The sequence below is a fragment of the Aquarana catesbeiana genome, linkage group LG12, assembly GCF_042186555.1.
Source record: "Aquarana catesbeiana isolate 2022-GZ linkage group LG12, ASM4218655v1, whole genome shotgun sequence".
NCBI lineage: Eukaryota > Metazoa > Chordata > Amphibia > Anura > Ranidae > Aquarana > Aquarana catesbeiana.
The window spans coordinates 38,912,479-38,932,925 of NC_133335.1; the positions used below are offsets into that span (position 1 = coordinate 38,912,479).

The 20,447-nt window shown below is 43.5% G+C and overlaps 1 protein-coding gene across 1 annotated transcript; it reads left to right on the plus strand.

The window, feature by feature from the left end:
- The first annotated feature begins 613 nt into the window (after positions 1-613).
- Positions 614-18,137, plus strand: TACO1 (translational activator of cytochrome c oxidase I). Its single transcript, XM_073607597.1, has 6 exons — positions 614-767; positions 4,067-4,335; positions 10,522-10,628; positions 12,399-12,532; positions 14,676-14,853; positions 17,608-18,137. Exons 2-6 carry the CDS (start codon positions 4,083-4,085, stop codon positions 17,806-17,808), a joined length of 873 nt encoding a protein of 290 aa, XP_073463698.1. The 5' UTR covers positions 614-767; positions 4,067-4,082; the 3' UTR covers positions 17,809-18,137.
- The last annotated feature ends 2,310 nt before the right edge of the window (positions 18,138-20,447 follow it).

Sequence of the window (20,447 nt, forward strand, 5' to 3'; positions counted from 1 at the left end):
CACTGCACTATAGGATTGTAACAGGCTGGGACACCTTTGGTGGCAACCCTATATACATCCCTTGTATGATGGGGAACGGCTTGACTGCTTATGATTCAAAATCCGGACTGTCCAGGTGAATCCTGGACAGGTGGAAACCCTATATACATCCCTTGTATGGCGGGGAACGCCTCGACTGCTTATGATTTAAAATCAGGACTGTCTGGGTGAGGACAGGTGGTAACCCTATAAACGTCCCTTGTATGATGGGGAACGCCTCGACTGCTTTTGATTCAAAATCCGGACTGTCCGAGTGAATCCTGGACAGGTGGCAACCCTATATACGTCCCTTGTATGGCGGGGAACGCCTCGACTGCTTATGATTGGAACAGTACAATGACAACTTCTTGGTGGGATCACTCAGGTGGGTTCAGACTGGGATCCAAAAGGTTAAAAAAATGTTCAGGTTACAAGTACACTTTTTAGCTCATTACACTGCACATGCCAAATCATGCTGTGGCCATGAAAGGGTTACCTGGCCCAAATCCCCCCCTCCTCCAGATGTCTATTATCCCTGGAGGGTCATAGAAGACACAGGTAGAAGAAGGAAAGCTTCTCCCACCTCCCCTACTGCACCCCGGACTGATTAACAAAGGCGGAACTAAACATCACCCACTTTGTTTCCGGGAGGAATGGTGCAACCGCCGCACGCTTCCCCCATTGTGACCGACATATGGGAAGACAGGCAGAGAGAGGACAGTGGGCAGAGTAAAATGTGAAGATTGGAGGTCAGTGTGGGGGGATTGTGTCTTATTACTGGAGCCATGATATGATTTCACAGTTTTTATGACTGCATGAGGTGTGTTCTGTGTTGTATTATTATTACAGCCCAGGCATAGCCCCCAACTGTCCCTGATTTGGAGCAATGTCCCTCTGTCCCTCTCATTTGTCCCTCATTTGGATCTGATCTATATAGTTGTATATAAAATGCACGTTTTATCTTTCAAAAAGTGTTTCCCAGTGCTAAACCTTTCATCCAATTTCTAAAATTCTGCATTTGTAAATTTTAAGAGCCAATATAAAGGAAGAGTAGTGGTAAAAATGCCCTTGTTGGTTTAAATAACCCCCCCCCCTTTTTTTTTTAGGGGGGGTGTTAATTCTCCTTTAAGGGGATGTGACAGGGGGCGTGTCCTATGCCTACATACATTTGATAGGTGTCCCTCATTCCCATCTCAAAATGTTGGGAGGTATGCACAGGGTGTGATCACTGCTACACATCAATCAGATCCCCCAGTATACATGGATTGTTTACTTCTATAGTACTGATCATACACATGTTGTACATTCCTATCAGTCCTTGGTTACAATGTAAGGTCCCTGTCTCACATTCATACATACACATAATTTAGGACATGTCCACCATCCTGTAGAGTGTGGGAGGAGACATGGGAGAACATTAGAGTTGCCACCTGTCCAGGATTCCCTCGGACTGTCCGGGTTTTGAATTATGTGTCTGGGTCTCAGGCTGCCTGAAACCCGGACACATTATTAAGACCGGAGTGTGGACCCCCAATTTAGGCATACCCTAATCACCCAGTGCGGCGCAGATTCCCCGCCCCCCACCGCCCCGTTGCCTGGGTTGCACACACCTGTCCAATCACGGCTGATCACGATGTAAATGCGAGTAGAGGAGAGCCGATCGGCAGCTCTCCTGACAGGGGGGGTCTGCGCTGATTGTTTATCAGCACAGCCCCCCCTCGGATGCCCACACTAGACCACCAGGAAAGCCCCCAGGACCACCAGGGAAGCCCCCAGCATGTGGATGGCCAGGTACATCTCCCATGGCCATCCACATGTGCCCAATCTGTGCCAATCAGTGCCCACAAATGGGCACTGACTGGCACCATAGAGTAATAGATGAATTGAGTAATGCCCAGCAATGCCACCCATCAGTGCTGCCTACGAGTGCCCATCAGTGCCACCTTATCAGTGCCCATCATTGAAGAAGAAAACTTATTTACAAAAAAATTTAAAAGAAACAAAGAAAAACTTTTTTTTTTTTTCAAAATTTTCAGTCTTTTTTTTTATTTGTTGCGCAAAAAATAAAAATCACAGAGGTGATCAAATACCTCCAAAAGAAAGCTCTATTTGTGGGGAAAAAATGATAAAAAATTAGTTTGGGTGCAGTGTAGCATGACGTAATTGTCATTCAAATTGCGACAGAGCTGAAAATTGGCTTGGGTGGGAAGGTGTCTAAGTGCCTGGTACTGAAGTGGTTAAGGTAAGGGGGACTCGGATTTAAGGGTGGCTTTGGGAACCATGATTTAAGGGGGAATGCTGGGAATTCTGATGTAAGTGAGGTCTGTGGTGAGCAGAAACCCCCTTACATCAGAGTTTCCTTTTACACCAAAGTCCACAGCATTCCCCTTTTTTAAAAAAAAAAAAAAAAAAAAAACATTGCCGCATGCCGCTAAATTGTTCGGGTTTGGCTTGAAGAAAAGGTGGCAACCCTAGAAAACATGCAAACTCCATGCAGATCCAGGATTGGAACCAATGTCCCCAGTGCTGCAAGGCTTTTTTATTGGCCCTGTTCATACATTGCGTGGTGACCGGGGTTTTACTGCACTGGGTGAATGCAGGTGACCGCTAGGATAGGATACACTGCAACACAGCCCAGAGGTGTGGTGCTGTGATCTGCAATAAAATGTGAACGTGTTGCAAGCCAGGACAAGCCCCCACCCCCGCAGGTCCGAGTCCTGCTGTCTGTGTCAATGGCGCAGCAGCGGGACTCATGAGCGCACCCGTGCGGGTGCCCCCCAGGGAAAGAGAATCTCTGTGGGAGCACCCGATAAAGAGCAGGGACCAGGAGCTCTGCCGGGGCACCCCAGAAGAGGAGGATCAGGGCAGCTCTGTGCAAAACCATTACACAAAGCAGGTAAGTATGACATGTTTGTTATTTAAAAAAAAAAAAAAGAAGAACCTTTACAATCACTTTAAAGTGGTTCTAAAGGCAAAAGGTTTGTCACCTTAAAAGGGGTATTCTGCTTTATGCTCCTCCTCTGTAAGTTAAAATAATAAACATGTCTATACTTACCATGAAGAGGAGGAGCCTACAGTGCAAGCGGGGGTACCCAAGAAGGAAGGTCTGAGTCCGCTCTGTGCAATACCATATTGCAGCCTCCAACCTCCTCTTCTCAGGTGCCCCGCTGGTGCTGTAGGCTCCTCCTCTTTATGGTGCACCACCATAGCAAGCCACTTCCTAAGTGGGCACACATGCAGGCTTGCTCCTAAGCCGGGCTGTGTGCGTCTATAGACACACACAACGTGGCTCAGCCTCGCCCCCCTCCTCCACAGGATTTGACTGACAGCAGTAGGAGCCAGTGGCTCCGCTACCCTTGCTGAGTCCTGTGAGAAGGGAGAGAGAGCAGAATTGCTGCACTCAGGCACAGCGCTGGATAGAGAGAGGACTACCATAAGTATGGGGGGGTGATCTAACCAATGGGACAGTTTTTACCCTAATGCAGGGAATGCATTAAGGTAAAAAATGTCCAGCTTTTAGAACCACTTTAACATGAACAAATATATTTGATGCTGGATCCACGTTAATAATATAATGCAGCTTGTCAGTCCTGGGATGTGGTGGCTTCATTAGTTTTTACTTTTTAGGCTAAGTAAATTTTCAGCAAGTACTGAGAATACCTGGTAATCTTGCTTGATATGTTGTGTCCTTGTTACTTCCTGTGAGCTGAACTGAAAGCACAATAATGTCACCATCCTTCTGTAAACTACTAATCTCTCTATCCCCTGTATAATGGTAGATGAAGAGAGGAGGACATGTTTGCAATCCAGCCTGGGTGATTCACCAAGTGATTGGAATTAGGATGGATCACCAGGTGATTGTAAATAAAATGAATGCAGCCCTCTACAGACTGGAGCGCTGAAATATATGATAGTTTTGTTTAAGCTTAGATACACTTTAAGGGTGTTTCGCAGTATTTATGTTTGAGAATTCCCTGAAATAAATGAATGACTGAACGTGTCACTGTATTGATATATAATGATATATACTGTCTGTTCTCATCTGCAGATTCCCCTGTAGCACCATGGCTGTAGTACTTGGGAGGATCTGCTCGTCCTACAGGAGCAACCTTTGGAGGTCCCTGCTGGGCTGTCAGGAAGCCCAGAACAGAATTAATAGTTCAGTTCTATTGAAGGAATCGGCCATTCACACCTCATCGTTGGCATTTGCTGGGCATAATAAATGGTCCAAAGTCAAGCATATCAAAGGGCCGAAGGATGCCGAGAGGGCAAGCATGTTTGCTAAGCTATCCATGATGATCAAAGTGGCTGTGAGAGGTAGGAGCTGGTGACATGCTTTACAGCAATATGTGTGTGTGTATATATCTCTATCTCTCTCTATCTATATCTATATCTATATCTATATATATATATCTATATATATATAGATATATATATATATATATATATATATATATATATATATATATATATATATATATATATATATATATATATAAAATATCTCTATCTCTCTCACACAGTGCTCAGCATAAATGAGTACACCCCAACAGATTTGTCAGAAAACTTTTTTACTTTCCTTTCAGAATCAACATTTTCTATGGGCCACTATACTACAAAATACTCCCACAAATGCGGGCCATTGATTGCAACCAAGATTTGTTAATCACTTCAGCCCCGGAAGATTTTAGCCCCTTCCTGACCAGAGCACTTTTTCCGATTCGGCACTGCGTCGCTTTAACTGACAATTGCGCGGTCGTGTGACGTTGTACCCAAACAAAATTGACGTCCTTTTTTTTCCCACAAATAGAGCTTTCTTTTGGTGGTGTTTTGATCACCTCTGCGGTTTTTATTTTTTGCGATATAAACAAAAAAAGAGCGATCATTTTGAAAAAAAACACAATATTTTGTACTTTTTGCTATAATAAATATCCCCATTTTTAAAAAAAAAAAAACTAATTTTTTCTCAGTTTAGGCCGATATGTATTCTTCTACATATTTTTGGTAATAAAAATCACAATAAGCGTATATTGATTGGTTTGCACAAAAGTTATAGCGTCTACAAAATAGGGGATTTTTTTTTTTTTTACTAGTAATGGCGGCGATCTGCAATTTTTATCGTGACTGCGACATTATGGCGGACACATCGGACAATTTTGGGACCATTGGCATTAATACAGCGATCAGTGCTATAAAAATGCATTTATTACTGTAAAAATGTCACTGGCAGTGAAGGGGTTAACACTAGGGGGCGATCAAGTGGTTAACTGTGTTCCCTCAAGTGTGTTTCAACTGAAAAGGGGATGGGACTGATTAGGGGAGATGACAAATCGCTGTTCATACTTTGTATGAACAGACGATCTGTCACTTCTCCCCTCAGAGAACCGGGATTTCTGTGTTTACATACAGAGATCCCGGTTCTCGCCGTGTCACAAGCGATCTGGGGAGCCCGGCAGTCATCGAGACCGCCGGGCACTCGCATTGGCTCTGGGGGCGAGCAGCGGGCGCGTGCGTGCCCCTAGTGGCCGCCTAAGGAAGCGACGTAACATAACGTCGATTTGCCTGCGGCGGCTGGTTGGGAGCAGGTTAATTTGCACACACAAAGTATTTTTTGTAAGAAATTCATTCCAGACCATAATGCAAAAATGAATACACCCCAATGGAAATCTTAGGAGCAAAATTACATTTTAGACAACAAAATCCTAATTACCAAGAATTTAACTACAGTTGAGTATAATTATTCATGAGCCCCGGTTCACACATAGGCAAATTGGATACTGATTTCTGGGGTGGCCACGGTCCGCATTCAAAAAGGGTCCTGTGCATCTTTGGGTCTGATTTCAGGTGTGAATTCAGGCAAAAATTCGGACCTGATTCACACCTGAACCGGTTAACAGGGACGCATCGGACCCCTGGCAAGAACCCGTGGCCGCATATGTGTGAACCTGGCCTTAAACAGGTGTACAGCAGACAGTTGATTATAAAAGGGCGTTCTTTAACGAAGAAAACCCCTCCCATTTCATGTTGTCAACAATGACACCACATGGAAGAGAAATGTTGCAAGGCCTGAGAAAGAGAAAATCATTTCTTTACACAAAGGTGAAGGCTACAAGAAGACCAGCAAAGATTTACTTATCAGAATACTGAAGCAAAAGTGATACAAACACTTAACAAAGATGGAACTGCAACCATCTCACTGAGATGGCCAGACGGTCCATGGAAGTTAACACCTCGACAGGAGCGTCTTCTGATGAGAAGGGTTGAAGAAAATCGCCATGCAAGTTCACTGCAGTTAGCTAAAGTGGTACAAAACCAAACTGGGGGTGATTGTTTCCTGTGACACAATACGGTGTACACTGCAGAGGTTTAGAGGAGTTGCCAACATTTATAATGAGGTATAGAAAAAAGGGTACCTTCGTCCCAACAGGATAGAGAAGGGGTTTTTTTTTTGGGAGGTTGAAATGAACTTTTATGGTACCATACAAAAGCTTGGGATACACAAACTTAGTATACAAAGTTTTAAATTTTATTACAATCACAATTTAAAATGTATACATTTTTAACAAGAGAATAAACAATGGCTCTATATGGTCACAAATGGTGTGACACTGAATGATTATACCATCTGTAAAGCGTTTGGTCGACATGTTTCGTGGAAGGAGTTACTGCTTCTTCAGAAGCTTGATTTTGTATACATATAATGCTATAAAGCGATTGCCAATGACAAGCCAAGACACAACCTTGTGCACGACCCGTGGAGGAGGTCTATCCCGGTGGGCATGGGAGCCCCACACACAGAAGACACAAATCGGATATCATAACAATCGCTGCATAAATCTAAGCAGGGGCCTCTATGATATTTCAAAGCACGGCCGCAACACACTAATACAATGGGTAAACCGCACGTGGGGTTTTCTGAATGTGCGAGTATATAGGATTATTCCAAAAAGTTTGTATAATCAAAGGTGTCTTCAAAATAGTGGACACTTGGATACAAATGTAATAGAATGCTGGGTCAAAAGATACAGGCATCCATTATAAGTCCCACATAAAAAGCCCATTCATATAGGCTGGTTCCGAGGAGGGTGTAGCAGCGATAGCCTTTCCTAAAACCCATGCACAAAAAAGCCTGCCTAGAATTTGCCAGGGCCCAAGCTGAAGAAGAAGACTACTGGGACTCTGTACTCTGGAGTGATCAGACCAAGATAAATGTTTTTGGAACTGATGGCTTCACAACTGTATGGCATTGCAAAGGTAAGGAGTACAAAGCAAAACACATTGCATCTACAGTGAAACATGGCGGTGGCAGTGTCACCATTGATGGTTTAATGAATTCACAGATGTACTGCTCTATATAAGAGAAGAAGATGCTACCATCACTCCGTGCCCTTGGTTGTCATGCAATTTTCCAACATGACAATGATCCAAAACGCACATCTAAGGCCACTGTTTCATTTCTGAAGAACAACAAGGTGAAAGTGATTCAGTGGCCAAATATGTCTTCTGATCTGAACCCAATTGAACACCTATGGGGGATTCTAAAGAGACGAGTTGAGCATCACTCTCCATTCAGCATCCATGCTCTAAAAGAGGTCGTTCTTGAAGAATGGAAAATGAAAGATGTTGCAATATGTCGCCAACTTGTTCCTTCCATGCCTAGAAGACTTGGTGCTGTCCTTGCAAATCATGGAGGTTATACAGAATGCTAGATGATGTAGTTTTTGTTGTGGGGTATATTCATTTTTTTTCATCAAATCATTTGTGTAAGACCCCTTTCACACCGAGCCGCCTATAGCGTCGGCGGCAAAACGCCGCTATTTTTAGCGGCGTTTTAGCGTCGGATTTGCGGAGCATTTCGGCCGCTAGCGGGGTGCTTTTACCCCCCGCTAGCGGACGGGAAAGGGTTAAAACCACCCGCAATAGCAGCGTTTTGCCGGCGGTATCCCAGCGTTGCCCCATTGATTTAAATTGGGAGCAGCGGTGGAGGAGCGGTAAACACACCGCTCCCAAAGAAGCTGCTGGCAGGACTTTTCCTGATGTCCTGCCAGCGCACCGCTCCGGTGTGAAAGCCCTCGGGCTTTCACACTGGAAATAATGGAGCAGCTGTTTGAGGGCGGATTGCAGGTGCTATTTTTAACGCTATAGCGCCTGCAAAACGCCCTCGGTGTGAAAGGGGTCTTAAACTGAAGATTTTGTAATCCAAGTTATATTATTAACCTTACTTTCATGTAATGAGCTAAACAAATGTTCAATAAAACTCAGTTTTGTCAAAATTTTGGAAATTGTTCTTGTGTTCAAACTTCATTAAGATATTGATTAAAATCGTACCTTTCAAAAGAGGCGTACTCATTTATGCTGAGCACTGTGTGTTATTATAATTTCTCTATCCGTTTGAGTACCAATCTGTGTACCAGGCCATTTTCAGTTTCCAGGGCTGTGATAGTTTGACTGACCATTATCATACATGCATATCATGCAACGGTGTACCCTAATTAATTTTTTTTGAGACAGAACTTTCTTTTGGTGGTACCGTATTTGATAACCAGTGATGAGCAGCCACATGTTTGATCCCACTAGGAAGCTGTCAGCTGTATGACCCGATATATGCAGCCAGGGCATTCCCCACCATGCAGCCCTATGTATACATGCCCCCTGTAAGCATGCAGGGCAGGAATGCCCTGACCGCAGATAATTGGCTAGTACAGGTGACTGTTTCCTGGAGGACTCGCACACAAGGGTTCAGATCCTACTTTGAACTCGTCCAAGCTCATCACTTGCTATTGTAGCAAGGTCCCAGGCCTCCTTCGGTCAAATGAAAACCTCCAGGGCCAGAGACAGCTGACATCCTTCTGTATGTGGTGGGTTGTGAGGCATGGTGGATGCAAGGTAGTTCAAGTTATTGGGCACCAGACACTTCTTGAATGCGAAAGAGAGTTTATTTCTCTTGACAAACTTTTTTGAGGCAGAGAGGATTAGGGCCAGGACTCCCTTTTTTAGGTAGTTTCAAGATTAATTGTCAGACTCCGAGACTTCAATAGGAGGACAGCCATGCAGGGAAAAGCATCCAGCCAGATTTTTTTCTGACAGATGTTGGCTCAAACTTGTCTTGCATACACACGGTCACACAAATCTTGTCGGAAATTCCAAGCGCCAAGAACGCGGTGACGTACAACACGTACGACTAGCCGAGATAAATTAAGTTCAGTAGCCAGTGCGGCTCTTCTGCTTGATTCCGAGCATGCGTGGAACTTTGTGTGTCAGAATTGTGTACACACCATCGGAATTTCCGACAACAGATTTTGTTGTCGGAAAATTTGAGATCCAGATCTCAAATTTTGTTTGTCGGAAATTCTGACGGAAAATGTCCGATGGAGCCTACACACAGTCGGAATTTCCGACCATAAGCTCCCATCGAACATTTCCCGTCTGAAAAATCCGACCGTGTGTATGCAGCATTAGACTAAAACTAAATTGAAATTTGACGTCAAAATTCACACTGGTCTGTAGTTCATGTTCATTCCTCAATACCATACATAATAACATACATTTTTCACTCCAGCAGTATAGGAGTTTGGAAATTGTAGATAAAGGCTTAAATAATGCATTACAATTTAACTACACCTATTCAATTTTATACAACTAAAATTACATTTAGTCGACTAAAATGTACTGGAGATTTAGTGCGAGTGCCAGAACGGGGATTTGGGTTTAAACCCACAAATCCCCGTTCTGACAGGGGAGGATAAACAGATCGTCTGTTCCTGCTAAGTAGGAACAACGATCTGACTCCTCCTCTAGTCAGTCACATCCCCTCACAGTTAGAAACCCCTCCCTACGACACGCTTAACCCCTTGATTGCTCCCTATTGTTAACCCCTTCCCTGCCAGTGACATTTATACAGTAATCAGTGGCTATTTTTAGCTCTGATCGCTGTATAAATGTCAATGGTCCCAAAAAAGTGTCAAAAGTGTCCGATCTGGCTGCCGCAATGTCGCAGTCCCGCTAAAAATCGCTGATCGCCCCCATTACTGATAAAAAAAATAAATATGACATAAATCTATCCCCTATTTTGTAGATGCTATAACTTTTGCGCTAACCAATCAATATACACATATGTGTGTTTTGTATATATGTGTGTGTGTGTGTGTGTGTGTGTGTGTGTGTGTATATATATATATATTTATTTTTAAAACCTTTTTACCAAAAATATGTAGAAGAATACATATTGGCCTAAACCGATGAAGAAATTTAGTTTAAAAAAAAATATTTTGGGATATTTATTATAGCAAAAAGTAAAAAATTATTATTATTATTTTTTTTTAATTTTTTGCTCTTATTTTGTTTATAGTGCAAAAAATACAAACTGAAGAGGTGATAGGCAGTAATAAACACCTTGTAGAGGTCCCCTTCCCAACTCTAGTCAAAACTTGGAAAAAAAAACAACCACTGGCGTTCTATTTGAAGTTGATCCTTGTGATGAAAATGAGTGTTTGTTCTTTGCAGAAGGAGGCCCTAACCCTGAGCTAAATCCACATCTGTACAACCTCGTGGAACAGTGCCGGCAAAAGAATATGCCCAAGTCTTCCATTGAGCTTGCTATCAAAGGAGCTGTAAGTTGGTTAAACTGAATCCTGGTGTATGGGGAGGAATTGATATCTCTCATTGAGTTTCTCTGAGTCTAAGGCCTGATTCACACCTATGCATATTTAGTGCTTTTTGCATTTTGCATATTTGCACTCAGAACGTGTCCCATAGGAAACCATGTTAAGTGGACTGTAGTGCAAATCTGCAAAATGCACTAAAAATGCATAGGTGTGAATCGGGCCTTTGTCAGTATTGTTGAATCCTTACAACAATCCAGGTGTGCTACAGGAACAAAGATTCAGAAACCTTTCCACATCACCCACTGTATATCACTTCTGTATTGCAGCAAAGAGAATCCGTCATAGAAATGACCAAGGGCAGCCCGTCCATCAACGGCGCCTGGGCGCTGCCCCCTCTATCACGCTACCCCCTCTATAAAGAATGGATAGCTTCTTGCATTGCATGAAGCTATCCATGGCCATCCCCTATTCATCGTCCGGCCCCTTTTTGGACTCCGGACGCCTGAATTACAGCAGCGGGGGTGTTTTGTTTGTTTTTTAAGCACCTGATTAGAGCCATAGGCTCTAATCGGCTTCAAAAAAGGTGGACTCATTGTGCTCGGAGCCCACCCAGGTTTCTTAGAAAAGCAAATGAATATTTGCTTTTCTAACACTGAACCACCAATCAGGAAGCGCGGGTCTAATACCCGTCACCTGATTGGCTAAAGGCACAGGCGATCCTATTGGATGCCTAGCAGAAGGGAAGAAGAAACGCATGGGAAGCATGGAGGACACAGGAGCCCGCTGCCTGTCCCGCGACCAAGATGGGGTAAGTGCTGGTCAGACAGTGGGCGGGGGGGGAGTGGCGGCATTTGATGGGGCACAGTGGCGGTATTTAATGGGCACAGTGAGGCTGCAAGTGATGTGGGTTTTTTTTTTTTTCATAATTTTTCAGTTTGTTTGCGCCCCCCAAAAAATTTTGAGCACCAGCCGCCACTGGAAATGACTAGAGGTGTGCTACAGGCAAAACTAAAAATTAAGCCTTACATACAGAAAATATGGGTTGTTTTCTTTTGTATTTATTTATTTTATTTTTCCTAAGCTTTGCTGTAGTGCAGCAGACCATACAATGTTTATTTCACACCTGCAAATGGTTTCCACCAATTATCTGCAGCTCCATTGAAAGCTGTTGGCTCCCACAGCTAATAGCAGCCACTTGCATGTAATTGTTCACAGGGCGATTTACATGCGTGCCCTATGCAGAGCCATGTTTAACAGGCACACATGTTGCACGCATCCCCGTGCCAGCAGTTCCATTGTTTATTGGGATACAGCCAAAACACGGACACAGCACAGCCGCTGTGTCACAATATGACATCCGTGTGGGTGCTTGTCCCCGAACTCGCCCTGTGTGCGTTTTGGGGACCCACATTCGCATGGATATCACATTGGAAAACAGCAGGTATGTCCATGCAGCCACTGTGTCCCAATAGACAACAATGGGACTACCACCATGGGGATGCATTGCAAATTCCTGTACATACCCATACCGGGAAAACATGGCCCTGCACGGGGCACACATGTAGTCACCCCGTGTGAATGAGGCCATAGACTGTAGCTGCATAGTGAAGTACCATTATATGAAAATTTCTCTCCCTTATTTGTGGTGTGTTTAAGCTGTAACACTTGCTAAGAACAGGCCTTTTAAAAAAAAAAAAAAAAAGGATATTTCCGTTTTGTGTTTCTCTGTGTGGTCTTGCTGCAAACTGTTAACTTATGTTGCTTATCTGTTTTCAGGATAAGTCTAAGCCGACCTCCTATGCACTGTACCAAGCAAGAGGACCTGGAGGAGCTTCCCTGCTCATTGAGCTCCTGACTGACAACACAAGTCGTACTTTTTCAGAATTAAAACACCTACTGAACAAAAATGGGTAGGTGAGCGGAGGCATATTGAACAACAACATCTAACTGTGTCTGAATGACTAAAAGTAATTGTTATAGTTGTACTCTAATAAGGACAGACTTGAAGTAGTTCTAAAAGCAACGTTTTTAATTTTTAAATCACAAACATATCACATTTACCTGCTCTGTGTAATTGCACAGAGCAGCCCTGATCCCCTTCTTTTCGGGTCCACCACCAGTGCTCCTGGCCCCTACACCCTGCTGAGTGCCCCTATAGCAAGCAGTTTGCTATGGTGGCACTTGTGTGTGCTCGTTCCTGAGCCGCCTCTGGGTGTCCAATCACACACAGAGCGTGGCTTGGCTCCGCCCCCTGCTCTCCTCACTGGCTATAATTGAGAGCATCAGTCCTGGTGAAACCGCGCAAAAGGCAATAAAAAAACCTGTGTGCTGCAGCAAACATATTTACAGGATAATATAAATGAAATGTAATTAATTGACCACATGCCACGCTAAATTCTTGTGATTATAAATTAATAAGCAAAACTTGAGAAAATAATATAAGAAAAAGGTTCATATGGATGATGTGATCAGTCCACAACCATATGCTGAATGCAGGTGATTTAAATCATAATATCCGTGTGTCCCAGCTCCGCCTAAAATTCCTCATGTGCATACACCAGTGAAGATGTCTCCATACCATAGGATATTGGACTCTGTGAAGAGAAGTCTAAAAATGCTTGTGTGGAAAAACCTTCCATTGGATATCGAGCTTCCCGCGCACCGGTCCTTCGTCACTCAGAGTCTCCGACAATGATAAAACAGAGCATCAGGCCCGCATAGTATAAAATCATCACAATGTTTATTAAAATAACAAATTAAAAACTGTACAAACAGGCCTGCATATAGAAAGGACTCCAATACCCACAATCCTGTGGGACAGAGCGTATAATGTGGTGACGTCATGACCTCCGCCCTGAGTATGTTTCGTCAGAACTGACGTGACCCATCACCACCACAGTTAAATACAATCCAAATTGGTTGGGAGGAGCACAGGAAATTGACCAAAGCTCCTAAATGGAGCATGCGCCACCGATCGCCATCTTGTAGTCATTACAATGGCTCCCACTGCTGTCTCTCTGAGGAGAGAAAGCCGAGAGAGCCACTCCTCTCGTGTACATCACTGGCTTGAGAGCAGGCTCGGGTAAGTATTTGGAGTGGACTGGGAAGGAGCTGCATGCAGAAGGGTTTTTTACCTTCATGCATAGAATCCATGCATAGAATACATGAAGGTAAAAAACCTAATCACTTTAGAAGCACTTTAAATTTGATAGAGCATTTCATCCACCAAAAGCAAACCTGTGCTTTACCCAACAACAGGTTTGCCTCAATATCCAATCCTCCAACCACACATACTTCTCTTTAATTCCCACCGCTCCAGTCAGCCAGTGACATCACTAGTGCTTGCTGGTTGGCCGAAGGTTGATAGTGCTGGCTGTGTAACCTCTAGCTTAATGGAGTGATGGGATTGAAGGAAAGGTGCTGCTGTAAGGAGGGCTGTATTAAAGTGATCCTATAATGCGCCCTGCACAAGCAAAGCACAGATGCAATTTAATTGTTGATATACAATAAAAAATGTAATTTATCTTTTGCTCCTACATCCTGTGCTTTCCTCCCCATCCACAGATGGCCATGTTTTAGCGCTGGTGTTACTTGTTGTACATCCTGTGCTTATGTAACACAATGTGGAACTGTTTATATAAGCCCATGCCTAAAACACTTACTGCTCTCATAGAACACCTAAGGGCTGATGTGATGAGATGGCAGTTATTATCCCAGGTGGAACCCAAGATTCCACCACTGCATGACCTCAATTCTCCATACACCTATACATTTAGAGTTCAAAAAAAAGAATGGCTGCAAGAGTTGTGTTGTGTTTTTTTTTTTTTTTTTTTTTTCTCATTTTCACCTTTCTCCAAAAACATGTTTTTATCACAATGTATGTCCCATTCAGAGAGATTTCCCCTGTCACAGGAAATAAGAGGAAATCTCCACCAATCTGAAGAGAAAGCATAGTAGAAGCTGGAGGTTTTTTTTTTGGCTGGACTGCCACTTTGTTGTGGTGAGTGTTGTTTTGTACTTGAGTTTTAAGTTTTAATTTGATGTCATCTACAGAGGAACCCCTACAGATGGAGCCCGGCATTGCTTTACTAAGAAGGGAGTGGTGACCGTACAGACATATGACAAGGATGGCAGTCCTGTGCCCATGGAGCAGGCGCTGGAGTTTGCTATACAGGCTGGAGCAGAGGATGTACAGGAATCACAAGATGAGGAGGACAAGGATATTTACAAGGTGAGAAGAGGAGTGGAAATCTGGATTTAAAGAATATGGCTACTCGAGGGCTTAGGACAAATATCTGACCCACGAACAATTTAGACAATAGCATCATAAACATGCCAAACTGCATATGTCTGCTTATCCAGTTGTGTGATCATGTAAGCATCTCCCGGTGAAAAGTGCCTCAACCCTTTAAATCCAGGGTGATTTTTGGGTAAAATGACCAGCCTTGTCATTGTTGCAGTGCATTCTGCCCCTTCCTCAGCTCCATATTGCTCAGTAAGGTCACCATCACACTTTATGGACAACACAGAGGTGAGGAGCAAGAATGAGCAGACTATACATCAGCTGCCACTGCTGATCTCCTTTCTAGAATATTACAGGTGACCTATGGCAACCAATACATTTTATCGAATAGGGTGTGGCCTGAATGAAACAGCAAAGAGAAAAAATATTTTACTTTTAATTTGTGAAGATAGGAGATGCACAGATATGGGCTGATTTACTAAATGAGTTAAAAAATCTTCACTCGTTAAATTGTAGCTGTGTGGCTTTTTTTTTTTTTTAGTCACTGAGGGACACTAAGGCTTAAATCTTTTGGGTTATACCGCCGCTTACAGGAGGATTGGACACTGGCAAAGAAACAATTGTAGGCCAGCCCAGGATAACTCCTACTACCAGCATGCCCCAATTTTTTTGTTAGCATCGTAGGATTGCAAATATCTTTTCTTCATTTCAGCTGTGTTAAAGGAAAAGTATAGCCAAAGCTCGTTTGGCTATACTTCTCTTATGGATCACAGGAGTGCAGTTTGTTCTGCATTCCTGTGACCTGTTTTCAGCAGACAGTGGGGTGAGACCCGCTGACAGCACAGAGCCAGTCCAGGCTAGGGAAAGATCTCAATCATATGGTCGGGATTCACCCAGCTCAGCCTCTCATGGACCCACTGAGAGCTACTTAATCAGAGGCTACTTAATTTGCCTAGGTTTTTTGGTACTATTCTTCACCGTGTCTACAGTGAAAGTCCGGGTTTTGTAAGTACATTGCTTCTTACTCTAAGCCTATAGGCTGCCTTACTGCCACACAGTGACGACATGTCTGATTCTTAAAAACCTTGGCAGTCCTGCTGTACCCGGTGCTCCTTGCTCACATTCTACCAACAGCTCTGAGGTACTTTTAGCATGAGCAACTGTTTCTCAGATTTGCAAGGCTGCTACCCGGGCTTCTGTTCACTTGTTCTTTAAGGTCTACCAAGTGGATGTTACAGGCTTATCTGATGCCAACTTCATGCGTAAGGTCCATCAAGCAACTCTTTTTGAGCTGTAGGCAGCCCCCAGTTCTGTTGTACTCTTTCTTTTCTTCCTGTGTTCCTCAATGGATAAGAAAGAAAGTAGGATTTTTGTACTTGCCTTAAAATTCTTATCTTGGAATCCACTAAGGGGACACAGGTCCCACCATTGTGTGGATGGGAGGTTGATCATGCCCTTGGGTGATACTTTTCTCCAAAAATGTGGCATGCTGGTGGTGGTAGTTATACTCGGTTGCTGTACAGTTTTGTTTAAGACAGAGGTGTCCAGCCTTTTGAACTTCCTAGACCACATTGGAAGAAAGGGAATTGGCGTGGCCCAGATTTACTTTGGCACGACAGCCTATTCATTTGAATGGGCTACTGTGTCTGCGTTTCATGCAGGAAAAAGATTCCTGCACCATTTTTGAACCGAAGCGGCTGGGGAATTGCATTGTGCTTCCCATTGGTTCCCACAGTTTTGGGTGTGGAAACAGCTGTGATACGCACAGAAGTGTGAACCTAACCCGTGAACTAACCGTAACGGACACTCATGGACAGATGTAAAAATCATGGATTTTACAAACTCTCCTTGAGGCTGGATTCACACATGTGAGGTGCAATTTCCAGCTCTGTTTTCTCTGCAAAGCGAAAAAGCAGCTCTTGAGCGATTCCAATCCATTGTATTTGTGGATAAGCTAAGCACGGAGAGGGGGAAGATGTAGTGAGGAGGGGGAGAGAATTTGTGTTCAGAATGGAACACATCTGCCAATCAGATGCGTTCCCATAGAAGATAATGTGCCTACAATTCGCACCGCAATGACCAGAAAACGCAAACGATTTTTGGGCAATGCGGAGAGTGGAGGCAATACACATATCTGAACCAGACACATTGAAAAGAACATATTTTAAAATGTTCTGCGAATTGGATGCAGTGTAAGCTGCATCCAATTCGCATAGGTGTGAACCCAGCCTAAATTTAATGACTGTTGGCAACCCTGGTATGTGCTGTGAAGGGAGGTTTTGGGTGAGGGGCTTTAAAGGGCACAAATGAAATCTGGGGGGCACAGCCCATCCCAGCACTCCCTGATACAGCCATGTGACATTACCTTGCCTGGCTCTATGTGGCATCCCTGCGTTCACTTTTGTCAGTGCTTTTACAAAAATGGCATCCCTTTGTACCGTTCATGCATTCTCTGTGCCGCTGCGGCTTCTATACATATACACATCTGCATCTCCTTTGATAACCGGCGGCTTGCCAGGACACATGCTGAACTTTCCTGGGCTACGGGTTGGACACCCCTGGTTCAAAACCTCCTGTGTCTTATAAGTGGACTCCAAGCAAAGATTTTTTTTGGGATTACAAAAATCCTATTTTATTTAATTGGATAAATTCAGTGAATATTTTCTCAGTTTATTCTTGAACTTGTGTTTTCAAGCTTTTGATGGCTTCACCTTTCCTATCTCAATGTGACTTCTTTTTCAGTACATCTGTGAAGTGCCTTCCTTACGAGATGTCCGCTCACAGCTTGTCACCCAGGGAATGGTGCCGATTTCCTCCGCCCCTGAGTATTTGCCCACCATCACTGTACAACTATCAGACTCTGACAAGGAGAAGCTGTTCCACCTCCTGGAACTGATCAACAACCAATCAGAGGTTATACGGATTTACGACAACATCGAATAGCAGTACGTCTCACGTGACCAATGCTGTAAATCAATGTGGACTCTAATACTGAGGATTCTGCTTACAATTATGAGTGTCAGAGGTGACGCTGCTCATGATGGGTTAGAGATGTGCCGGATGTGTAAGAAGGTTGAATTTTACACTAGATGTGCTCTAAAAGGACAACTCCTTAAAAGGAAACTTGTACTGAAAAAAATCTATCAATCTCCCTAGTAAAGCCACGGACAGCAGAAAATATCCAGGTTCAAACCTTTTATTACTCTAATAAATAGTGTTACCCCCCACCAATCTCAAAAAAAATAATAAAGTTTTATAGAATTTGTACATCCTCAAGTAGTACATGTACTGTGTTTTTAACATTAACAGTATCTTGAAATTCTATTTTATCCATATACCGTATATTTTCCTTTGCTAATTGATAAAAAAAATCCCTCTTCATTGTAATCCAGTATAATGTCGTATCCAAGAGTGCCTACGCATACTATCATTGTTGGTTAAATGTCTCTTGCATGTCCCAGGGATCCCAAAGTAAAGGAAGACTCTGTATTAACATTGATCAACTTCTGGGTGGTTGAATCCCACATGTCCCCATAGTCTCCCTATAGTTCCTTGCTTATTCTAACAGGTATTTCTGCATGACAGCATGATCTACTTGTCCTTAGAGGAAGGAAAGGTTGTGCTAATCAGAAAGCTCAAGATTATCAGACAGCTCGTGCCCAGTTTTGTAGGTTCCTGGGGTGCACAAAAATATTACAAGAAAATAAAGTCATTGTGTAGCCACTTCAGAAAACTGCCATACTTGTCTGGTTATTTTTTTTTGGAAGTAACTGCCAAAAAAGGGGAAAGTCTGCCTTCAAAATGTTTGTTTGTATTTTGCATGACGCACCTATAGGTGACTGAGCCATCATTTACATGTCTAAAGGCATTAATTCTGGAGGAATAAAAGTCACTAGGGCTGCATTCACACCTGAACAGAGCGACTTTTAGGTGTTTTTTTATTTGAGAGTTTTTAGAAGCGTATTACAAGTGTTTTACAGCTTGTTTTATATAGCCAATAGAAAGCACTACAGGGACGAGAAGTAGAGGAGTTTAGGGGTGGAGATCTGCTGTGAACAGAAAACGTGAAAAAACGCTCATGTCGCACATTTTCAGGCATTCCCATTGAAATCTATGGGGCCCAACCTGCCAAAAAGAGGCTCATGTACTTTGGGCAACAGACATTTTGCTTTAGGCCACAGAACACTCATATGTGAACAGGGGCTATTGAAATGAATGGAATTTGGCTTGTTGAGCATTTAACTACAAGCTTAAAGCTCCATGCACACTAAAGTTTTTTTTTTTTTTAAACCCTGGTAATAGCTTTTTGTAGCAGCTTTTTAGGGTTGTTAGTATTTTATTAGCGTTATTGCAGTAGAAGGGGAAAAAAGCTCACAGAAAAACGATATTAGTAGCGTTTAGAGTCGTTTCTGCTGGAAAAACGCTCCAAGAAACTTTACAATAGACTGAAGGTCAACAAACGCTAATGGCCTAAAGCAGTGGTCTTCAAACTGCGGCCCAGGGGATGGATGTGGCCCTTTGCTTGCCTTTATCTGGCCCTTGGGGCACTATTCCTCCAACTGAAACCAATAATGGGGCACCATTCCCCCTACTGACACTATCAATGGGGCACTATCCTTCCCATTATATCCAATGATGGGTCACATAGGATAACACTATTTGGCTTCTAGGAGCAGAAAAAAATGCTAATAGCTTCTAGGACAGGGGTCTCAAACTGGCCACCCTCCAGCTGTTGCAAAGCTACAAGTCCCATCATGCCTTTGCCTGTGGGAGTCATGCTTGTAACTGTCAGCCTTGTAATGCCACATGGGACTTGTAGTTTTGCAACAACTGGAGGGCCGCCAGTTTGAGACCCCTGTTCTAGGAGCTTAAAAAAATGCTAGTGTGCATGGAGCCTAAAGCAGAAAATCGCTCAGGTGTGAACGGGGGTATAAGAGGGCCAATTTGTCCATTTATAAACTGCTCCCCTTAAATTTCACTTGCAAACGAATGACCTGCAACTATAGACTGGGAGTTCCCTCACACTTCATTAAAACTTTAAATCAATGTGTCACTCTTTCTATCATTCTGTTTAAAGTGTGTATATTTTTATGTTCTACTTTAAAACTGTGATGTAAGGTGAAACTCCCAACAAACTCCCAAAAGCATTTTGATGAAGGCCCAAGGCCGAAACGCGTCAACATTTTTGGATGGTGTTATTGCTGTAATGCTTAAATAAGTATTTTTTATGGAGAAGCTGTCGAGTTACCGGCCTGTACTTTCTATGGATCTTTTAATAGCAAGCTAATGCCCGCTATCGGCTGCTACCAAGCTCTGAAAGGATCCCAACCACATTGTCGGGATCCACCCAGCTGCCTGTTTGACAGTTGGCTCCAGCTCTCGGTGTGGCCGAGAGTCAAAGCTGTGCCCACCCCTTCTTCTGCCCGGTGCTCCAGTGAGCGCTGGAAGGGCAGAGTGGAGAGCGGTGACTGACTGTCAATGCTCTCCGGCTCCGCTCAGAGCGGACTAAAAACTGAGCGATCAGTGGCCATGTTATTGCTCAGCTCCTGGTCTTACAGCTGACATTGGGACAGCTGCTGCAG

Bases quoted from the DNA above. Each gene is read 5' to 3' on its own strand.
- TACO1 (XM_073607597.1), top strand. From the start codon at position 4,083: ATGGCTGTAGTACTTGGGAGGATCTGCTCGTCCTACAGGAGCAACCTT. The intron at 10,629-12,398 runs GTAAGTTGGTTA...ATCTGTTTTCAG, and splicing joins AGCTTGCTATCAAAGGAGCT to GATAAGTCTAAGCCGACCTC. The intron at 14,854-17,607 runs GTGAGAAGAGGA...CTTCTTTTTCAG, and splicing joins AGGACAAGGATATTTACAAG to TACATCTGTGAAGTGCCTTC.